The 19,577-nt window shown below is 49.2% G+C and overlaps 1 protein-coding gene across 4 annotated transcripts in view; it reads right to left on the reverse strand.

Moving 5' to 3' along the window:
- Nucleotides 1-19,577, reverse strand: part of PLEKHA7 (pleckstrin homology domain containing A7) — a 192,577-nt gene that overhangs the window by 14,047 nt on the left and 158,953 nt on the right. For 2 of the 4 annotated variants that reach the window (XM_081153006.1, XM_081153004.1), the window contains exons 14-21: nt 11,575-11,643; nt 11,321-11,401; nt 10,420-10,569; nt 9,749-9,850; nt 4,356-4,464; nt 3,990-4,216; nt 929-1,117; nt 714-831 (exon numbers count right to left, since the gene is read on the reverse strand). In XM_081153006.1, the coding sequence (XP_081009132.1) occupies nt 714-831; nt 929-1,117; nt 3,990-4,216; nt 4,356-4,464; nt 9,749-9,850; nt 10,420-10,569; nt 11,321-11,401; nt 11,575-11,643 (1,045 nt within the window). Of the gene's footprint in view, nt 1-713; nt 832-928; nt 1,121-3,989; nt 4,217-4,355; nt 4,465-9,748; nt 9,851-10,419; nt 10,570-11,320; nt 11,402-11,574; nt 11,644-19,577 lie in introns of all 4 variants that reach the window. The other 2 variants (XM_081153005.1, XM_081153003.1) reach the window with 1 other exon arrangement.

The following is a 19,577-nucleotide window of genomic DNA, read 5'->3' on the forward strand; positions in this document are numbered from 1 at the left end:
GGTTCCAGGAGGCCTCCCTTTATGGAGATGTCTGAGGAAGAGGGTCTGATATGGGGAAAATGGGGTACGAGTGAGCCTAAGGGCCTAAGTCTGTTCCCATCCCCACCTTGAAGGGATAGGGAAGGTCAGTGAGAGAAAGACCCAATTGAAGAGAAAAGTGTGTTTGTTTAAAGAAAGAATTCATTGAGTCTTAGAGTGACATAGAAGAGGAACTAACTCTCTGAAGGCCCAAGATGGCCATGCTGATGCAGTCACCCAATGTCCCAGCCTACAGGGTGCAGCGGCTCTGGAGCCAGAACACTGGGGTTGGATTCTGGCTCCATCACTTATTAGCTAATTAGCAAGTTACTTAATTTCTCTGAGACCTAGTTTTATTACCTCTAAAATGGAGATAATAATAGTACTTCCCTCAGAGGAATATTGTGAGTATTAACTAAGTGATTACAAAGTGCTTAACACAACACAGTGCTGAGCTTTACAGTAATTGCTATTATCATCATTTCCAGGAACAGATGTAACAAAGAGAAAAAGAAGCAGGATGTGAGCCAGAGAAAGGAAGGACAGGCCCTCCCCAAAGCCCAGAGCCCTGTGACAGCTGCTGCCCAAGGCCCAGAGCTGCAGGCAGAGGGTGCGAGGTACCAGGGGAGGGTTGGGGAGCAGTGATTGGCCGTGCTGGGGGTTCCCAGAAGCCTCTGGGGAGAGTGTTGCCTTACCTCTGGTGGGCAGCGTCTGATACTTGCTCTCAGGGCCCACGAGTCCCAGGGAAGACTGGGCCACGTCACCACTGAAAGTCGTTAGCTCAGGCTCACTAACGTATGACCGGAGCTCCACCTGTGGGCAGAATTTGAGGCTGTCATACCTGCCCAGAGTCACACCACCTTCCCTGTCCCCACCCATAGTGGGCAATCCCAGGGTCCTCTCTGCTCACCCTGGAGTCCCCATTCATACACTGTCCCTGCTCCCGGTCTCGCTTTCTCTCGTCCGACTGCCGCTTGAGGCCCCTCACTGAAGTGTGCCGGATGACGGTGGCCTCCCTGGGCAGAGGTGGCACGGCCGGGGGCTGATCCTCAGGGCTGTAGAGTTCAGGGAGTGGGGGCCTGGGAGGTGCCTCGTCTTCCTGCTCAGAAAAAGGAGTAGAACCAGTGCTCAGTGAGAGCGAGCTGGAGGAAGGGTGCCAAGTGGAACCACCACAGTGGTGGCCCAAAGGGCAGAACTGGCCACCTCGGGTCTGTGGAGCATGACCACTTCAGCCCAAAGGTGCCAATGTTTGCCTTGGCAGAGCTGTGAAGAAAGTGATACCTCGCCTCCAAATCCACTCTTCCCCTTGATTCACACATTTCCCATTTTTCAAAGTGTTGCCTACACTGTGTCCCCAAACCCAGACCTCAGGTCTCCTAGGTCCATGTTCTTACTCCTATAGTACTTGGAATGTACCGTAGGGGGCACAGGCTGGCCACTCTGCACATATTGGTAAGCCTACGACAGCCTCCCCGCCCCCAAACATCCGCCCCACTCCACAGTGCTCAGACTGAGCCTCGCATGGTCTCAGGATCCCTTAGCAGGCTGGAGAGCCAAGCGAGGACAGTCTACCTCTTCCTGCCCCCTCTATCAGAAATGTGAACAGTTACAGAACATCTCCTCCTTCCTGACCTGGGGGCTGAGCAGGCGGCCAGGACTGGTGACTCGCTGCCTGCCCTGCAGTCCACTCCTTGAGGATGACGAATGTCACTATTTTCCTCAAAATCCCTCCCACCCCGCCCCGCCCATGACACTCTGAGGGCTGTGGCTTCACTACAGTTCAACAGCCTGGCTCCCAACTGCCATGGACACCTACTCCTGGGACAAATGACCACTGAGACTCCTTCCTCCTAAATTCCCCACCTTAGAGTAATTTTGCTTAGTTTTTCAGAATTTTGCAGGGTTTGGGAAAGGGTGTCCAAGCTTGCCTTGCAAAGCCTATCAGCATTCTTATGCAACACCTGTCATCGCTGTGCGAATATTATCCCCACAGGCTCTCTGAGCATCAGTGGTTTCCAACCCCAACAAGATCTCAGAGTCACCAATTTCTAAAAAGCTCTCCAGAAAGATAAACACAAAACACTGACTGTCCTTGATTGAAGGCAACAGAATGTCTGGAGACAGAGGGTGGGAGGAGGACATTTTATTATTGTTTAAAAATATCTTCTGATTTGTACCCTTTGACAGTACTATCTAATAAAGTAAATGACATTAAATTCAAGAAACTAAGCAAAATAAAAATGAAAGAATTACAGCTACACACAACAATGGGGATGAATCACACCAGCATATTGTTGAAGAAAAGATGCAAGATATGAAAGAGTAAAATTATTTAGAGATGCAAACATGGGCAGCAAAACTTGAAAAAAAAAAAAAAAGGCAAGGAAATTATCCAAAAAGTCAAGATAGTGGTTACCTCTGGCAAAAAGGGCCTTGCCCTGGGAAAGGACCCACCAGCCCGAGGGCTTCTGGTTGCTGCAAAGCTCTATTTCTTGGTCTGGGTGTTGGTATAACATGGGTGGTCTCTTTATTATTATGTGTTAATTATATATTCAGGCTTTATGTCAATTTCAGTATATCATTATCACAAATATAAGTATAAAATAGCAAACAATAATTAAAAAAACGGTGAAACTGGTGACCCTGAGGCTGACCCAACATGAAAAGCCCTGCCCCTGAGCCACAGAGGACCAAGCTGTGAAGAGGAGCCTCTGTGACGTCTATTCAGAGCGGCTTGTTGTGCACAAGGGGAAACTGAGGAGGCTTAGAGAGGAGATGGGCCTTGTCTGAGGCCCAGAGAGAACAAGAGCTGGAATCCAGGCTAGCACCCTCCCCCTCTGCTGCTTGTCCTGACTGGCAGGAACCTGCCGTATGTCAGCAGTCGTCTTCCCCAGCCATTCCTATTGGATTTGCTATTTCTACCTCCTGTTTTGTGGCTGGTGCTCTGTGCCTCTTAGATCTAGGATTGGGAAGATCTCAAGATGAAGAAATTCACAATGACCCTGGGCCCTGGGCCCTGGCTAGAAGCAGGTAGATGGTGAGGACCTGGATGTGGGAATTTATGTGTTTAAGCCACTGCTGTGCATGACCTCATCATGGTGTACAGGCAAAGCTCCTTCAAGCAAAGTCCTAAAGGTCCCCCTTCCAATGTCCCCTCTGCCATGACTCTCCAGTCACTTGGACCAGACCCCTTGTGTTCTCCAGCCCAAACTGGCCTGGCCCTGGAGACATGAGCTATCCTAGTACCTGACCACATCTTCTTTTTCCTTAAAGTCTCCTGTTGTCCCAGACTCTGCCAAGGGCTTGGCCCCTCTCTATGCCAGACAAGCCAAGGCAGTCACAAGGGCCACAAACCTGACCTGAGGACCTGGGATGAATGCCCAATAAGATGACAGATGGAACAGAGAATGGTCAGGAGATATAGATTGAATTTACTAATGTGGAGACCATAAGCAAATTTTAACACCTTCGGGCCTCAGTTCTTATCTGTGGGATGGGGACACTGACCTTCCTGTCTATATTCCACAGGGTTATTCCAAGGATCAAATGTACCCTACAATCCAGCAGAGTGCTCAACTGTAGGTGAAGATAAAGGATCCTCTTCTACTGAGGATAGATGTGTGCAACTGCAGGTTTGCAAGGAGCAGCAGCACACTGCTGTGCACAGTGTAGATCACAAATGCCACCTACTCGTCACAGTCACTTCCTCTGGCTGGGCCTCAGTTTTCCCAACTGCAAAATGGGAGGGTTGGGCTAGATTATCTCGAAGGGCCCTTCTAACTCTGGGAGTCTGAGGTCCAATGGCAGGACTCTTCCACTCCTTAATTTCTCATGGCTCAGGACTCTGGCTGGGTCTGTCTCCCCAAGTTTACCTAAAACTTCTCTCCTGAGAGACGCTGACTAGCGCACAGAGGGACAGTCATCTGCCAGACAGGAAAAGACAGCGCTCAGCTCCTGGTCATCATACTTACAACTTTGGGCTTCGTCTTGGTTGGTGACTGAAGAGGCGACGTCACCTTCCTCAGCTGGGGCGGGTGAGGTCGGTAGGGCAAGTAGGTTTGCAGCTGAGGGAAGAGCCGAACCTCCAGCGGGGTCCGCGCAGGGCTGGTGGGAGGGCTGGGCTGTGGGGCTGGCTTGCTCTCAGAAGTCGAGAGTGAAGGCACAGGCGGGTGAGGAAACAAAGGCACCGTTTTTCTCTCTAAGGGGCGTAGAGGGAAGCAAAGGATGGGCTGGAACAAAGAGCCGCTTCCTCAGAGGGGAGACACACCTTGAAGTCCTGGGCTCCTGAGGGCCATCCCACCCACCTGGGTGCTGGCCTCGGGAGACAGCCCACTCACCCGGGTTTTTGACCGACTCCACCAGGATTCTGAAGTTCTCTTTATTCGCACTCAGGCCTGCAGTGACATCTTCAATCCTCCAGAGATCCTTCTGTATCTGTGATTTTTCCTAAGGAAGGCAAGGCAGTGGTTCATCTCCTTCTTAGGACTTGTGCTGTTGTTTAAGACAGAGCCCCTCATCCGGGGGGAGAGGGAGGAGCATTTCCTTGGGAAACCCCACCACGGATAGAGCCAAGCCTGCTTCATGGCTTCGCCGGGAAGCGCAGACATGGAGGATGCCCAGGGCGCAGGAGAGGAGTTTCAGAGGTGCCCTCACCAGTCTACCTTGCCTAGTTCCACCTAATTTAAAAACAGGCTGCCTTAAACACTGTACAACTTCACTTATATGAGGCATCTAGGGTACTGTAGTCAGATCCAGAGAGAGAAAGCAGAGGGTGGCTGCCAGATGCTGGCAGGAGGAGAAGAGTGAGGATTGTTATTTCATGGGTACAGAATTCCAGTTCTGCAAGACAAAAAGAGTTGTGGAGGTGGGTGCACAGCAATGTGAACACTTAATGCTTCCAAACTCTACACCTGAGCATGGTTAAGGTGGTAAATTTTATGTTATGTATACTTTACCACACTTTAAAAATACAGACTGTCTTAGGCAACTATGGCATAAGGGAAGAGAAGGCAAGGACTAGAGGTTACGCCTTCCCTAGAATATAAAGAGCATCTTTAAAAAGAGAGCTAATCCTGGGATTTGAAGTTTAGTTCAGAGTACAATGGGCCGTGGAAAATTTTGGCAATAAAAAGGAATGAAGTACTGACACATGCTACAACATGGATAAACATTATGCCAGGTGAAAGAAGCCAGACACAAAAGGCCACAGGTTATATGATTCCATTTATATGAAATGTCCAGAATAGGTAAACCCACAAGACAGAAAGTAGATTAGTACCTGGATAGAGCAGGAGTGGGGTGCTGAGGGTGGGGGTGGGGAGTGACCATCAATAGGTACAAGGTTTCTTTTGGGAGGTGATGAAAATGTTGTAAAATTTATTGTGGGAAAGGCTGCACAACTCTGAAGATTCTAAAAAAACAGTGAATTGCATACTTTAAAAGGGAATTATATAAGAAAGCTGTTATTTTTTAAAGTAATGGGGAAAGACTCAGGCTACAAGACCATATGCACACTTGACAACTTATAACCAATACCGGCTGGGAAGAGGCCCTAGAAAGAGGAGAGTGGGGTCCGTCGTGATTAAGGGGTTGCCGGCATCTTTTAATAGACTTGTTTAAACATCAAATAGAATATTCTTTCTGTTTTTAAATTATCATGGGGGAGGGCAGAAAGTTTCACATGCCCATCTCCTCTCAAGGCACCTGGCCACCCTCAGTCAGAAGGGTTCTCGCACTTGCGATGCTTAAGGACCTGATTCTACAGCTGGGCTATGCGCTCCCTGATCCATCCCCCAGGGGCAGGTTCTCAGCAGATTCTTGGTACACATATGTTGAATGAATAAAGGACCAATCACTTAAAAGGCCCTGATCAAATACTGTGCAGCAGCCGTGACAACAGATGTCTGGGGCTTCCTTCCTAACGAGGCTCAGACTCTCATGCTCTCCCCACCCTTAGGACACCAACACACATCCTCAGGGCTGACAAGCAAATAATGAGCTCAGCTCCTCACTTTAAGTACAGGTGTCCTAAAACAGCCATGCTTTTGAGCCCAAGTTAACAGGATTATCTCTAGAGCTGAGGTCCCCAAGCAGAGTGCTGGGTGCAGGTGAAGGAGCATGGGATTCAAATCAACTCGCTCCTCCTCTGGCGGTCTACCTGGCACACTTCTACCTGCCAGTTCACAACCCTGTCCCCGCTTTGCCTTTCTGTCACCCCCACGTGTAAGAGAAGAGCAGAGAGGAGCGAAGGCCAGAGAACCTCTATCTTTCCCCAAGGGCGATGGAATTTCAGAACTTAATGACAAAGGAAAGGAGGCTTTTGGGGAGCAAGGCAGTGGGCTTTCATTCCTGAATCCTGCCACCAGGCTGGGCAGGAAGGCTCCTGTGTACTGCATTCAGCAAAGGCTCTCATTGTCCGGAAGTAGGGACACCTACAGTTAGCCTCACCTATCACTGCCTCTCACCTGGCTTCCTCGTCCAGGTGGCCATGAAAATCTTTATAAATAAAGCCACTCATCAGTAATGAAAAGGCTATGAATTTTCTCACAGCCAAACCTGGCTAAAGGTGAGTTGCCAGGCCCCACTACTGAGAATGTGTGTATGGGACCGCAAGCATATCCTCAGTGTTAATGATTTATTCAGGACTCTCATAGCTTGCCTGGCCTAGAATTACACCCAAGAAGTCAGCACAGAGCCTGCTCAAAGAAGGGCTTTGTGAGTTTCCCAGGTATTGTGGCATTCAGGGAAAGCATGAGCAGTGCCACCGAGCTAGGTGCAAATCAAGCAGCAGGGACCAGGCTCCAAACTGGCCCATGTTTTAGTAACGTACTAGGGAGTCTGTGACAAGACCTGTACATTGTACCCATTTGTTTTGCAGAGGGGGAAAAAGGTTCCTGGGTCCACTGTATGTTAAATCACCATGAAATAAGGCACAGTAGAAATTCAAATGGCCGATAATCACATGAAAAGCTGTTTAACCTACTAGCAAGTAAATAAATGCAAATTAAAACAAGATGTCTTTTTTCAGCAGGTAGACTGGCAAAAACTAAAAGGACTGATAACATCAAGTGCTGGCAAGGATGTGAGTAGACAGGTTCAGTACCCTCATTCACTGTGGGTGGGAGGGCAAATGAGTACAGCCTTTAGAGGGTGATCAGGCAGTATCCATCCACACTGAAGATACGCACTCATTTCAACCCACCGAGTCCGCTCCTGGGAGCCTGTCTTAGACAAATGCTCATAAGTGAGCTTGAAAAGGCAGTTACATAGATGCTCACTGTGGCACCTTTTATAAAAGTGAAACTGCAAATAACATTTAATGCCCATCAGAAGAGGAATGGATAGATAAGCCTGGACTATCCAGACTATAAAATTCTATGGAGCAGTTAAAAACTAATTTAATTTACCTAGACCAGTGCTTTTCAACCTTTTTCATCTCATGGCACACATAAACTACTAAAATTCTGCAGCACACCAAAAAGTATATTTTTTGCCCATCTGACCAAAAAAAAATAGGTATAATTTTTATTCATTCACACTGGACAGCTACTGTTGTGTTGCCTGTTGTCATTTTTTCATTTCACAATCTAAATTCATTTTTCCATTTGACTAGTCAGGTACTGCATGTTTTAAAAATTCTTGTGGCGCACCAGATGAAAATCACTGACTTAGACCAACACTGCCCAGTACATCCTTCTGAGATTATGGAAATCTTCCATCATCTGTGCTGTCCACACAGTGACCACTAACCACATGTGGCTACTGAGCACCTACAATGATTCTAGTGTGACTGAGGAATATATTTTTAATGTTAGTTCACTTTAATTAATTTGTGTTTAAATTTAAGTAGCTACTGTATTGGGCAGCATAGACTTGGGGGTATCTTTCCTAGAAAGATTTCTACAACATGAGGTTATGACAAAAAAGTGAGTTCAAGGTGTAAGAATGATTCCTCTTTAAAGAAACCTGCCACCCCCAAATAAATGATATAATTCTCTGTATGTGCCCGTGTTAGGAAATGCAAAGAAAATGGTCGGGAAGGCAACGCTGCAAACTGCTGGAACCCATTACACAGAGGGAAGGTGGCGGTCGAGGGCAGAAAGGGGGCGGAGGGAAGAGAAGCTTTTGTTTATATTTTGGTTTTCCTTCTCATTGTTTGGCCCTTTTCAGAGAGATGTATTCACATGTTATTTGCATAGTCATAGAAACATAAAGAATAAAGAGCTAAAAAAAAGTTATTGCAAAAATGAATCTGGCTCGTTGAAGTCCAAGAAGACAGGTATAACGGGAGATAGGTATAACAACGCGGGGCGGTTTAAGAAACCAGTAATCAGAAATAATCGTCCGCAGGGTTTTGTCGATATTCACCTAGTATTTTTTGAGCCACTATGATAAGTGCTGGAGATACAAAACAGAGTAGGAAAATGTTAGTCAGCCTGGATGAGGGAAATCATAGGAAAATGTAGCAGCAGCAGGAGATAGACAAGTGCTGTGAAGCAGAGCACGCTCTGAGCCACAGGTAAGTGCCCACAGGGCCCTGGACCAGGCTCTCTGGAACCAGCACTGAATGGTGAGTGGGGGGCAGCAGTGCCTGGGAAAAGCCTTCCAGTCCTGAATCTCTCTCTCTTTTTGGAGTGAGGCTGACGTGGGGAGAGTCAACATACAGGTTGTCCCAAAAATAAATATATACACTTTGAATAATTATTAATTCCACTGGGTTAAATCTGAAAAGAAAGACATCAATCGAGCTATCAAAAAATGTATGTGTATACATTTTGGGGGACACCTTATATTCATTAAATCACATGAGTGAGGAGCCTTGGCTAGAACTAGTTTATCAGTTAGCAAGCCTAGCACCAAAACTGGCCTAGCACGGTGCCTCAACACAAGAAGCCCCAGTTAATGCTCGCTGAACTCAAATAAATAGAGTTCATGTCAGGGCCCTGAAAGAGGAGATACAGACCTGAAGCTGGGTTAGAAAGCGGGTTATTTTCCATTTTTAAGATGTTGAGGGTGAAGCTGGTGCCTGGTTGGGCATCACAGTGAAAGAACACTGGGCATCTAGAGGACCCAGCAGGAAGGAAGGAAAACCACACAGGAGCTTTCTCCTCTCACCTCTGGGGACAGAGCAACTGTCCAAAGGTGGCCTGATTTTTAAGGATAGAGGAAGCAGGGCTCTAAGGCTGCCTTTGCTGAGTGAGGCAGGGGCCACAGCGATGGGTATCTCCTAGCCCTCCTTCCAGAAATGCTAATGACTGCCTGCAGACCAGAGGCACCTCCTGGATTCACACTACCTCCTCAGGTGAAGGCTGGATAACATCTATCTTCAGGAATCAAGAGGAAGGAAGGGAGGGGGCAGCGCTCCCACTGCTGTCTGAGTGAGTAGCTAGGAGACCAAGATGGGCCAAGAACCAAGGAACACAGATCACTCTCAATCTCTGTAAGGGTTTCAAGGTTGGCATTTGTCTCCTCTCAGGGCTTTTTTCCCCAAATGTAAAACCCTTACAAAAACGTCCCAGCGCTTGTCTACGAGCAGAGAGATGAGAACTGGGGGGGAGGCTGCACATCACAGCCTGGCTGGGGGAAGGGATCCCCGAGGGAGAGCTTGGGGTGGTGCGCAGGCTAAGCCCTGGTGGAGGAAAGAAGGCCCTGGGTGGGGCTCACAGTCCCTACAGGTGAAGGCTCTCACAAAAAATCAGAGCCCAGAATGGATAAAGAGCCCTTGAGTCACCTGGAAAAAAAAGGCTCTTCTGTGCTGCTCCTGCAGGGTCTGCTTCAGCTGCTCCACGTCGCTCTCCAGCTTCAGGTATTCATTCCAGGCGTTTTCCATCTCCTGTTGGCCAAGGAAACGCTCTGATTCTTAGCTATCCCTCTCCTCTCCCCTCAGAAGCTCCATGAGCACCTGTGCTCCTGGCCACAACTGATCTAGCCTCGGGGAGAGACAAGGGGAGCCCAACAGGTCTTGGGCAGGCCTGGTGAGGGAGAGACATGGGTTGTCTTCTCATTCATGCTCTGACCCTGGCCATCTGCACTGTCCATTCTTCTCCCTTGGAGACACTTTGGTTCTCAGCCCTGGCAGAAGGGCCTGCACCACATCAGATGAACAGATAAAGTGGAAAGTCTGACATCTTAGAATTAACTGCACACAGATCAGGGAAAAGCCTTACAGGCTGCTCTGAGAAATCTGGTCCCTCAGGTGTCACTATAGCCATACAGGAGTCGCTGATGGAAAGGACCCTAAGGCACCCCTGAACATGTTACCCCCTGGATAAGGGAAGCTACTGCCAGGAGGCCAGATACCCCAAGACTCTTGCCCCTGGCCACCAATTCAGTTATAACTGGGGGGATGAGAAATGCAGCCCCCTGCCCAGCCCACCCTGAGGGGGAAGTGTCTCTACGCACAGTGGACTCTCTGGAGAGCTCCGCCCGGATGTGGACCAGGTCCTCTTGCAGCAACCTCTGCTGGTAGGCAATCTTCTCCAGGTGCTGGGGCTGGTCTCGGTACTGATCCATCTGTCTGTGCAACACCTCCAGCACGGACTCCAGCTGGTCCTACACCGGGCAAGAGTCAAAGAGCAAGAAGATAAGAGGGTAGTCCGTGGAGGCCTCCCACACCGTGCCAGGAACGAAACAAAGCTGCCAGATCTAACCATAACTGAAGGGCCAGTGTCTACTGGGTCCTGAGAGTCAGGGTCTCTGAGTCCAGCTCTGACTCTGCCCATTGGATGGCCTGGGGCAAGTAACTGAGAAGCTCTGTGCCTTGGTTTCCTCATCTACAAAATGGGCACAAGGCTACCAATTCCTTATGGGATAAATGATGAGAATAAATCAGTCTATGGAAAACTCTTTAAGCTCTTGGGACAAAGGGCATGTTATAAACCTTCAACATCACAAATATAACACCTTGTTAAAAGGCAATAAAGAAAAAAATTCACATTGAGTGTCTAGGAGACCAAATATTGGTGCCCGCTAACTCCGCCCCATTCCTGCCCTCTCCCCCAGACTTGCACATCCTAGGGGCCCGGGGGTATCACATACAAGGCAGTGGAGCCCTCCTCTCCCAGGCTCACCTCTCCAGGCTCCAGGGAGAGGTGGGCAAGAGCAGAATTAGAGGGGTAGGAGGAGGAGGGCAGTGGTACAGGTTCAGAAAGAACCACCCCCAATACCCCAAGAAACACCCTTTAAACCTAAAGACATTGTTCTGGATAAACTAACACCTGTTGGTCGACACCATCCAGTCTAACTGAGAAAAGACCAACCCCCTACTCCACCCAATCTAAGAATATCCACAACTGATACATACTTTGTTCTCCTTGAGGGCTCGTATCTTGTCTTCCAAGTCCTGGAGGATCCTGTCTTGTTCACAGAAGATGCTCAGTTTGACCTGTGAGCAAGAACAGGTTGGAGAGGGCCTGGGATGAGGAGGAAAGGGCACAGCCTTGGACTGTAATCAGAAAGCCTCTGGATATAGAACCATCCAAACCCTCCTGAAGCTGCCCACTCCGGGTCTGGGGACAGCAGGCAGCCGAGGGGTCAGCTGTCACTCTGTTCACTCACGTCAATGTCACTCTCGGCAATCTTCACCGGCCTCAGGCTCCGGTCCTTGAGGAGGTCCCGGCCTGTCATCTGCAAGGTGAACAGGTTAAAGGAGATTTAACCACAAAGTTTGGGATCAAAACTCAGGAAAGAAAGTTAGCCCCACGATGGATGGGTATGGAAGTCTTGGCAGTGGCCAGGAGGGTCACGGCACAGGAGGGGCAAAAACGCAGGCAATACCTGCTTTATTGTTATGCCTATTTCATTTTAGGAAAAAACTGAAACCTTTTCAGGATTCTAGTAGCACTTGTAAATTTCTCAAATTAAAGGAAATGCAGATGAGTTCAAGTTACAGCATCATTAACTGTAGCAGCTTATATTTGCTCAAAATCAGTATGAATCTTAGAAGATTTGTCACTGATAAGAGTGAGTTTTGCTACTGAACCTGGGGTCAAAACAAGTGACAAAGGTCCATGAACCCTGCCCAGGGCAGTGGGGTGAGTGGACCAGGAGGGCCAAGCAAATCCCTTGGACATAGTCAAGCCATAGTTTAAGGAAGTGTCTGAGCTGTCCACGGCCCCATGAGTGATGTCAGCCTTCCTCACTCTATCTGGGAAGAGAATCTGGCCAAGGGAAGAAGGAAGCTGGATAATTCCTGGTTGGGGTTTTCAACTGATCCCGGAATAACTGAGGTTGGGCGGTACTTGTATAAGTTACAAGTTACCCTGTCCTCTCAAGAAAAGAAACCACAAAGCAGTAGACAAAAATCACCCAAACTTATGGGTAGGTGGAATTTCACAGTTCCCATCTCTCCCTTGACCCAATGTGGACAACATGTTGCCCATCTCTAACTGACCCCTACGAAGCTAAACCCCAACTCTTTAGCCCATGTTTTCATTTCCCCCAAATCTCCTTCTTGCCAAAAGCTGCGCAGGGGAGGGGAGGCCACCCCCATGGCCAAGCCATGGGCAGGAACAGCCAGGTTGAATGTGCCCTGCTTGGGGAGCTGTCTTGCTGAACTCCATTTTGCAGATCTGACCAGGGACACAGGGTATAGCTAGCCATGGCCAAGACAGGTGGTGGTGTGCACTATGCAGAGCGTCCCAGTGTGGATGGACAGACAGCTGCTGGAGAGATGGCCCTCGCTTTCTCCCTACTCCATCTGGGAGGTCAAGTAAGTTTATGAGTGTGACTCAGAAGCAGAAATATATTGGCAAGCATTTCCCTCAGAACTCAAGCCCCGCCCCCATATGCCCAACCGTTCTATGCTCCCTCTCCCTGACAATCATCAGCAGCAAAGGTCAAGGTCAAAGGAGAATGCCTTCTCCATCCATGCCTTGGCCTGAGGACTGAGTCTGGCTGCAGACTGCGCCCTACCCCATTCCCATGCTCCCTTTGGTCACACAGTAGAGGGCAGGGAACACTGACTTATTTATCTTGGTAAAGTCAGCCCCAAGCATAAGGCCTGGCACACTGAAAGGTGCTCAGCAAAGGCTCACTGCATTGCAAGTAGGTCAAAGGGAAATACTTGTACGTCAGTGCTATAGAATTCCTGGAAAAATGGATCTCCAGCCAAATTCTGCTCTTCAAAGTGACGGATCATGTGTACATATACGTATACACACAGTCACAGAACATACTGACTACAGCAACAATACACAAACAAACAGGAGGAATGCTGGCCTCTGTAAGGGCAGAAGGAAAGAGGGAGGCAGTGGAACTAATCCTGGTAAACCACACACAGCTGAACTTCCCAGGCAGAACTTGGGCCTTTAAATTCAGGGGAACCCAGCAGGTGAGTGTAGGAATCTTCTCTGAGCCAGAAACCTTCATCAATACAGAGGGCACCGAGCTGGTCTACCCTCCAAGGGGCTGACACTCGGCTGGTTTCCCAGGAAGAAATCATTTTCAAAGTGAGATATGCTTTGGGGACTTTTCCTCCCAGCAAAACTCTTCCCCGCATTTTGCTGAAGCTTTTTACAGATGATATCTTTTCAATATTCAAATAGCAAGGCAGAGAATCTAATTGAGCAATGCCTTGTTTATCCAGCACCACCAGGAATTCTACACAAAAAGAGCATTTTGAGAAAGCCGAATCTTTTCTATTTTTTGGTAGAAAGCTTACTAAAAGTATGCCCTTCACTGCCTTCACAGAATGATAAATATATATTCAGCCTTTTTTGGGGGGGATGAATCAGTCATTATAAAAAATCAGTAATATAGAATTTCTTTGAAGCTTGTGTTTAGGGCTATTTGCCCCTTGATTAAATGCTCCCAAATTTCTGTGCTTTCATTTCTATTTTAGATTGACACATAACATTTCCTTTCTCTCTCAGGATATTAGCACTCCTTTTCAGAGAAGTAACTTTTTCTTGTCTCCTTTTAATGTGCTGCTCTTAATTAAGGTGCTACGAGTTAGGAATTCAAACTCAGACTGAGTCTCTTAGGATTAGAAACCCCACACAGGTGAAATACTTGCTGCTTTTCCCATCTCCCTCCCTCTAGCTGGGTTTGGTGCCCTTCAAGGGAGATGCTCCCACACCTAGTGTCTCCCACAACTGAGGGCCTTAGTACATCAGATGAAATGCTCTGTCTCCCCTCACTAGATACTAACCTAATTAGGGTGACACTAACTGTGACCTATTTTCTCTGTATCCTCAAAGCCCAGCCAGGGCCCATCATGCTGAGGACATTCGGGAAACGTTTGCTTAGTGAGTCTGTGAATGTAACAAAACAAGGGGAGCTGCCTGTGCTCAGGGCCCGAGACCCCCTCCTATGGATAAAGACCACAGGCTTTAGAGCGGGGCTTTGTGATCATGTTTACACAGCCCCGGAGGCCCTTTAAACTTCTGAATTTAGCTCTGTTCCAGAGAGCCAGGCTACTAAGACACATCCACAAGTAATGTATTACATCTAACTTTCCTCTTAAAATCATGCTTTGTGTTAGTAATGTTTAAATTAACTGAAAACATCAACTATGGGTCCCCAGCATCACTGTCACCGGAAAAAGTGGAAGTGAGTGGGCACTTGTCCATCTGAAAGAGTGTCTGCATCAGAAAGGCACTGGAGGCCACCCAGACATCATACTCCCTCCACCACATCCCTGACACCTCTTCTCAGGGCTCAGGATGACTGGACATGGCACCTGCTCCCCACCCTGCAGTCTCCCTTGGAATGCGACAAAAGCTGGCCGTGTTTCAGGCAGTACTTCTGCATCAGTCAAAGGGCAGGTGGCAGGCCTCGTTTTGTTCTAGTCCAGCTCCAGACACCAACACCCTGCCCTGAAAAAGAGCGACCTTAATCCCAGGTCCACGGTGGAATCTGAGGACACCCCAGCTCCTCCAAGGTGACCAAGGAACTCATGCTCAACTACCCAGGCCATGCTGGTCTCTGTCTAGGTGGGGCCTCACCATGGAGGCAGATGAGCAACAATGGGAACATGACACAAGCTGGTAGCAAGCTGGGCAAGCCCCCCACCCTCACCCTCACCCCCACCCCTACGGCAGCACAAAAGATGGAGTCACAGGACAGCAGGGATGAGAAGCTCAGCCTGGTGCAGCAGCCAAAACGCTGACGGGAGCTTCAGTAGAAAAGAAACCGAAATGACTTGCAGGAAGCCGGGGGGCAGTCAGGAGAGCCCCTGGTTAAGCAAGTGATGGAATCGGCACTGAGCCAGAAGCAATGGAATGGCCCCGCCTGGAGACACAGATCGGATCATCTTACGCTTCTCCTGGGCCGACAGCCCCGTGCTGACTTCTTCAGCACTTTGTAAAGCACGTTGATCAAAGGTTCATTATTTTTTATCTGTTCCAAACAGAAAGGTAAATACAACAAAATGTAACAGGTGACACACTGAACAGCACTTGAAGGAGCCAGAATTTGGAGAACAGGCAAGGGGAACCTTAGGGAGGATGCTGCTGTGTGAGTCAGTGACAGGGACTCAGCCCTCCTGCGCGGCTTCCCAGCTCTCGGACCTTTCTGGAGTCCAGTTCCCTTGTCTGTAAAACGGGGGATAATCCACCCTGCCTGAAGGGTCTCTGCACAGGCTAGTTACATGAGCGGGCCCAGTTCAGTCCCACTTCATGCTGGGTCTGCCATGGAAGGCAAGAGGCAACTCTGCTTTCCCCACCGCCCTCCCTCGTCACATACGTTACTTCAGCGAGGCTCCCTCATCAGTCCTGCGGACCCCCGCCTCCACGCCTGTGCTGTATCCAAATAATTATGTCTCACCCACGATCCCGATGCTTGCAGCCGCTTTGAGGGAAGACTGTCCTCGCCCGCTAAGACACTGGACCTCAACCCTGGCTTGAGCCCTGTAATCACCCAGGAACCTTAATAAATACTGATGCCTGAGTCCCACTCTAAGAGACTCCAATGTAGTTGATTCTAATTCAGTGGAACCCCCCAGACCTGCAATGATTTACCAAGCCCCCAGTGGTCCTGAAGCAGAGGGTGTCCCAGAGCACAACTTGAGAAACTTTGCTCCAGATGCTGACTTTGGAAACAGACCCCAAACAGAGAAGCCCTAATCTCGGGCTCCAACAGTCAGGAAGGGTCTGGAGGCCAGACATCTGGAGCCACTGGTGACATGTCCCTCACCAGGGACAAGAGCCTCTCTGAAGTTGACTGCAACCTACTCTACCTACAAAGGCCTCACCTGAGCAGTATGCAGACACCCTGCCCTCCGCCTCCCATCCCAGCTGTGCTTCATAGCTGCATAGAAACAGTTGAAGCTGTCAGCAACAGCAGACCCCCACACCCTCTCCTAGGACCTAGCCAGGGTATAGGGTCCTAAAGAGCAGAACTTCGATGCAAGTTCAGCCCTAGCCAGTTTGGCTCAGTGGTTAGAGCGTCGCCCGGGGACTGAAGGGTTGGATTCTGGCCAAGGGCACATACCTCGGTTGCAGGCTCAATCCCTGGCTCTGGTTGGCGTGTGAGCAGGAGGCAACCAATCAATATGTCTCTCTCACATTGATGTTTCTCTCTCTCTACCCCCCTACTTCCACTCTCTCTGAAAAGCAATGGAAAAAATATCCTCGGGTGAGGGTTAAAAAAAAAAGTATAGTTCAGCGGATATACCTTTAGGGTGGGTGAAGTACATGGTACACAGAAGAAAGAAGACAGGTGTGGAGTTAGTCAGTGGGTTCGAATCCCAGCCTTGCGACTTACAGACATTACCTCCTTGAGACTTGGGTTCCCAATTGGTAAGGTGGGGATAATAATTCCTATTGCATGAGGATGCTGAGAGGATTAAGTGAGGTAAGAACACCAGGTGCCCTAACTGCCAGGCAGAAATAGATGCTTAATCAGTATGGAGTCCTTTCCAATCTGGCACCAAGTAAAACGCCAGAGAAGTAATCGTTCCCAAAAAGAACATTAAACAGAGGTTCTTCTGAGACAGTGGAGTACACCCTTGTGGGATCACTGGGCACCGCATCAGGAATGCTCATCTCAGGAAGAAAAATCTCCAAAACATGGGGGGAAGCAAATACCACCAGCTGATTCTGGAAGCTGAGTGTCTGCTGATGGAGGGAATGGTTGGCTCTAGATCCTTAAGTCCATGGCCTTTGGGCAGAAACAACGGGGACTCTAGGCCAATCTGGTGGAGATGGGGGGACCGTCTTTCTCCAGAGAGGCTTACCTCCTTACTCTCCCCACAAGGACCCAGGAGGAACCTCTCACAAGCTGGTGACAGTGGGGACTGTGCCTGTCACTACCTCCACGCCCACGGCCCATTCAATTGTGTTCACAGAGGTCTTCGTCTCAGGGGCCCCAGCTGGGCTCAATATCAGCTCCTTTTTCTACCATGTCATAGAATCTCAAGAGCCAGTAGGCCTCGGGGTGCTCCTAACCCAGTCACTAATCCCACCCAGTGCTCCTCTGGCCTCAGCTGCACCCCAGTGATGATCCATGACCTGTGGTGGCCCTTTTAGAAAAGTATTTCTCCTACTAGTCTGAAACCTCTCTACTTGCAGCTACTCCTCACTTGTCTAATCCCCCGTTAGGGCCACAGAAGGCACCTGGTAATATTTCAGAGCTTTGTAAACTGTCTCTGTCTTCCCTGAATCGCCCTTACCTCGACCATTCTGCACTGAGGCTGTGCTAGCTGATGCTATGTTTCTTGTTTCTGCCCAGCATGCCTTCCCAGTAGGGACCTCTCCTTACTCTACAGGGAGGCTACACTGGGAGGAAATGAACCTGAATTTGCAGGTGGCCACCTTCCCTGGCCATGTGGAGGCAGCCTGCACACTAAGGAAAGCAGAACAGTGACATGGCCTGAGCCCCTGGAATGTATATTCCCTTTTTGGCTTAGTGGGTTGATGTGGATTTCAGACACCTGCAAATGGTTCTTGCAGGTCCTCAGCACCTCTCCTTTGATTCCAGCCCTTCCCTCGTCTGGATCCTGAAATGAGACACCCATCTGGAACGCTGTAGCTAGTGGGGTCAGAGCAGAGCAGGCCCACTGCCTCCCTAATCTGGGCACCTGCCCCCTGGAGGCAGGCCAGGTGGTGCCAGCCTTTCTGGCAGCCATGCCAGACTGATGACTCACATGCAGCACAAGCCTCAGCATCCCTTCCCACACGGGCTGCTGGTACATTTATCTGGGAGACCAGTTCTCTGAGAGGAGCCTGCAACTGGAGCAACAGCCACAAGACCAGGGAAAGTCTGGTATCAACATAGCTGTTTTTCATGACAGTGACAACTTCCAATTACTAACGTTCCGGGCACATACAGCTCCTAGCAAATGAAACACCCCAAGGGTACACCTGGTTTCCATCACATCAAACACATTTCCTGGCATAATGACCCCAGCTCAGTTCATAAAAAACTTAATTCCTCTGGGCCCATGGTAGCAGAAGCAGCATTTTAAGAGCATCTGGGAGGCAAGGTGATTAAGAGCAGGAGCTTCGGTCAGAGCAACACCCAAATACTGACTCCCAGTAACTACATATGGCTTTGAGAAAGTCACTCATCTCTCAGAGCTTCAGTCTACAATAAAACGATGCCACCACCATCTCCCTCCCAGGGCTGCTGCAGGCCTCGCAAACTTCATAGGAGTAAAACACAGTGGCCAGCATGCATTATACTCTCTATTGTTATTAAGCTTCTGTTCCAAGTCAGGACACACAGGAACCTCTGGCTATGCTCTACTATTCTGTGCCTCAGTTTCTCTCTAAATTCACTTTATCTTGAAATAAACCTGAGCGGGATCTTTCCTCCAGGACAACTGTGAGTTTCAGCTCTCCCATACAAATAGGAGTCAGAAGACAGATAGTCACACTCTTCTGGCTCAGGCACTTTATTAAGTTCCTCCTGCAACGTGCACCTGTGCTGGTGCTGGGCTAAGCCTCTGCCACAGGCTGAGGTACATGGATGCTCTACAAATCCTTCTGTGCCCACTGCATGGCCCCAGAACAGGGGCGAGAAGAAACACTGGCGGTCAGGAAGGCCTGGGATCAGGGATATGGCAGCACACATGGGAGATGGAGGCTGGGGGCTGGTGGAGGCGTCCCCAGGTCAGGTGGGGATGATGGGCATGGTGGAAGGACCCACCCTGTTCCATCATGGTGCAGGAGGATGGGCTGGGCTGCACATTTAGCCCACACTCTGTACCCTGAGGCATTACTGCGATATTTAGAATTCTCGCTCACACTAGATAAACTAGAAAATGCCCTGGTTTTGAGAGAGCCCTGGTTTGCTCATGTCCAAAATCCAAGTCAGACTTTTATTCACTGCACCTTCCTTCCTGAAGCCTGGGACAGATGCTGGAACGTGAATGATCTACCTCCACCTCCCCTACCCTCACCCTGGCTCTCCTTGGCTCCCTCCATCCCCTTTCCTTTAATCTCAGCCAACCCACACCCTCTGGCTCGTCAAGGCTCCACACACATGCCACCTCCTCCAAAGGCCTTCCCAACACTACAGCCCGTAGTGATCCTCATTGTCTCAGCTCTGAGCACTGGGCCAGATCTTTCTAAATAAGTCTATTATTTGGGGATGTTTTCTTTCCCCAACCCAGACAG

The sequence above is a fragment of the Miniopterus schreibersii genome (genome assembly GCF_964146895.1).
Source record: "Miniopterus schreibersii genome assembly, chromosome: 12".
In the NCBI taxonomy this organism is placed as follows: Eukaryota; Metazoa; Chordata; class Mammalia; order Chiroptera; family Miniopteridae; genus Miniopterus; species Miniopterus schreibersii.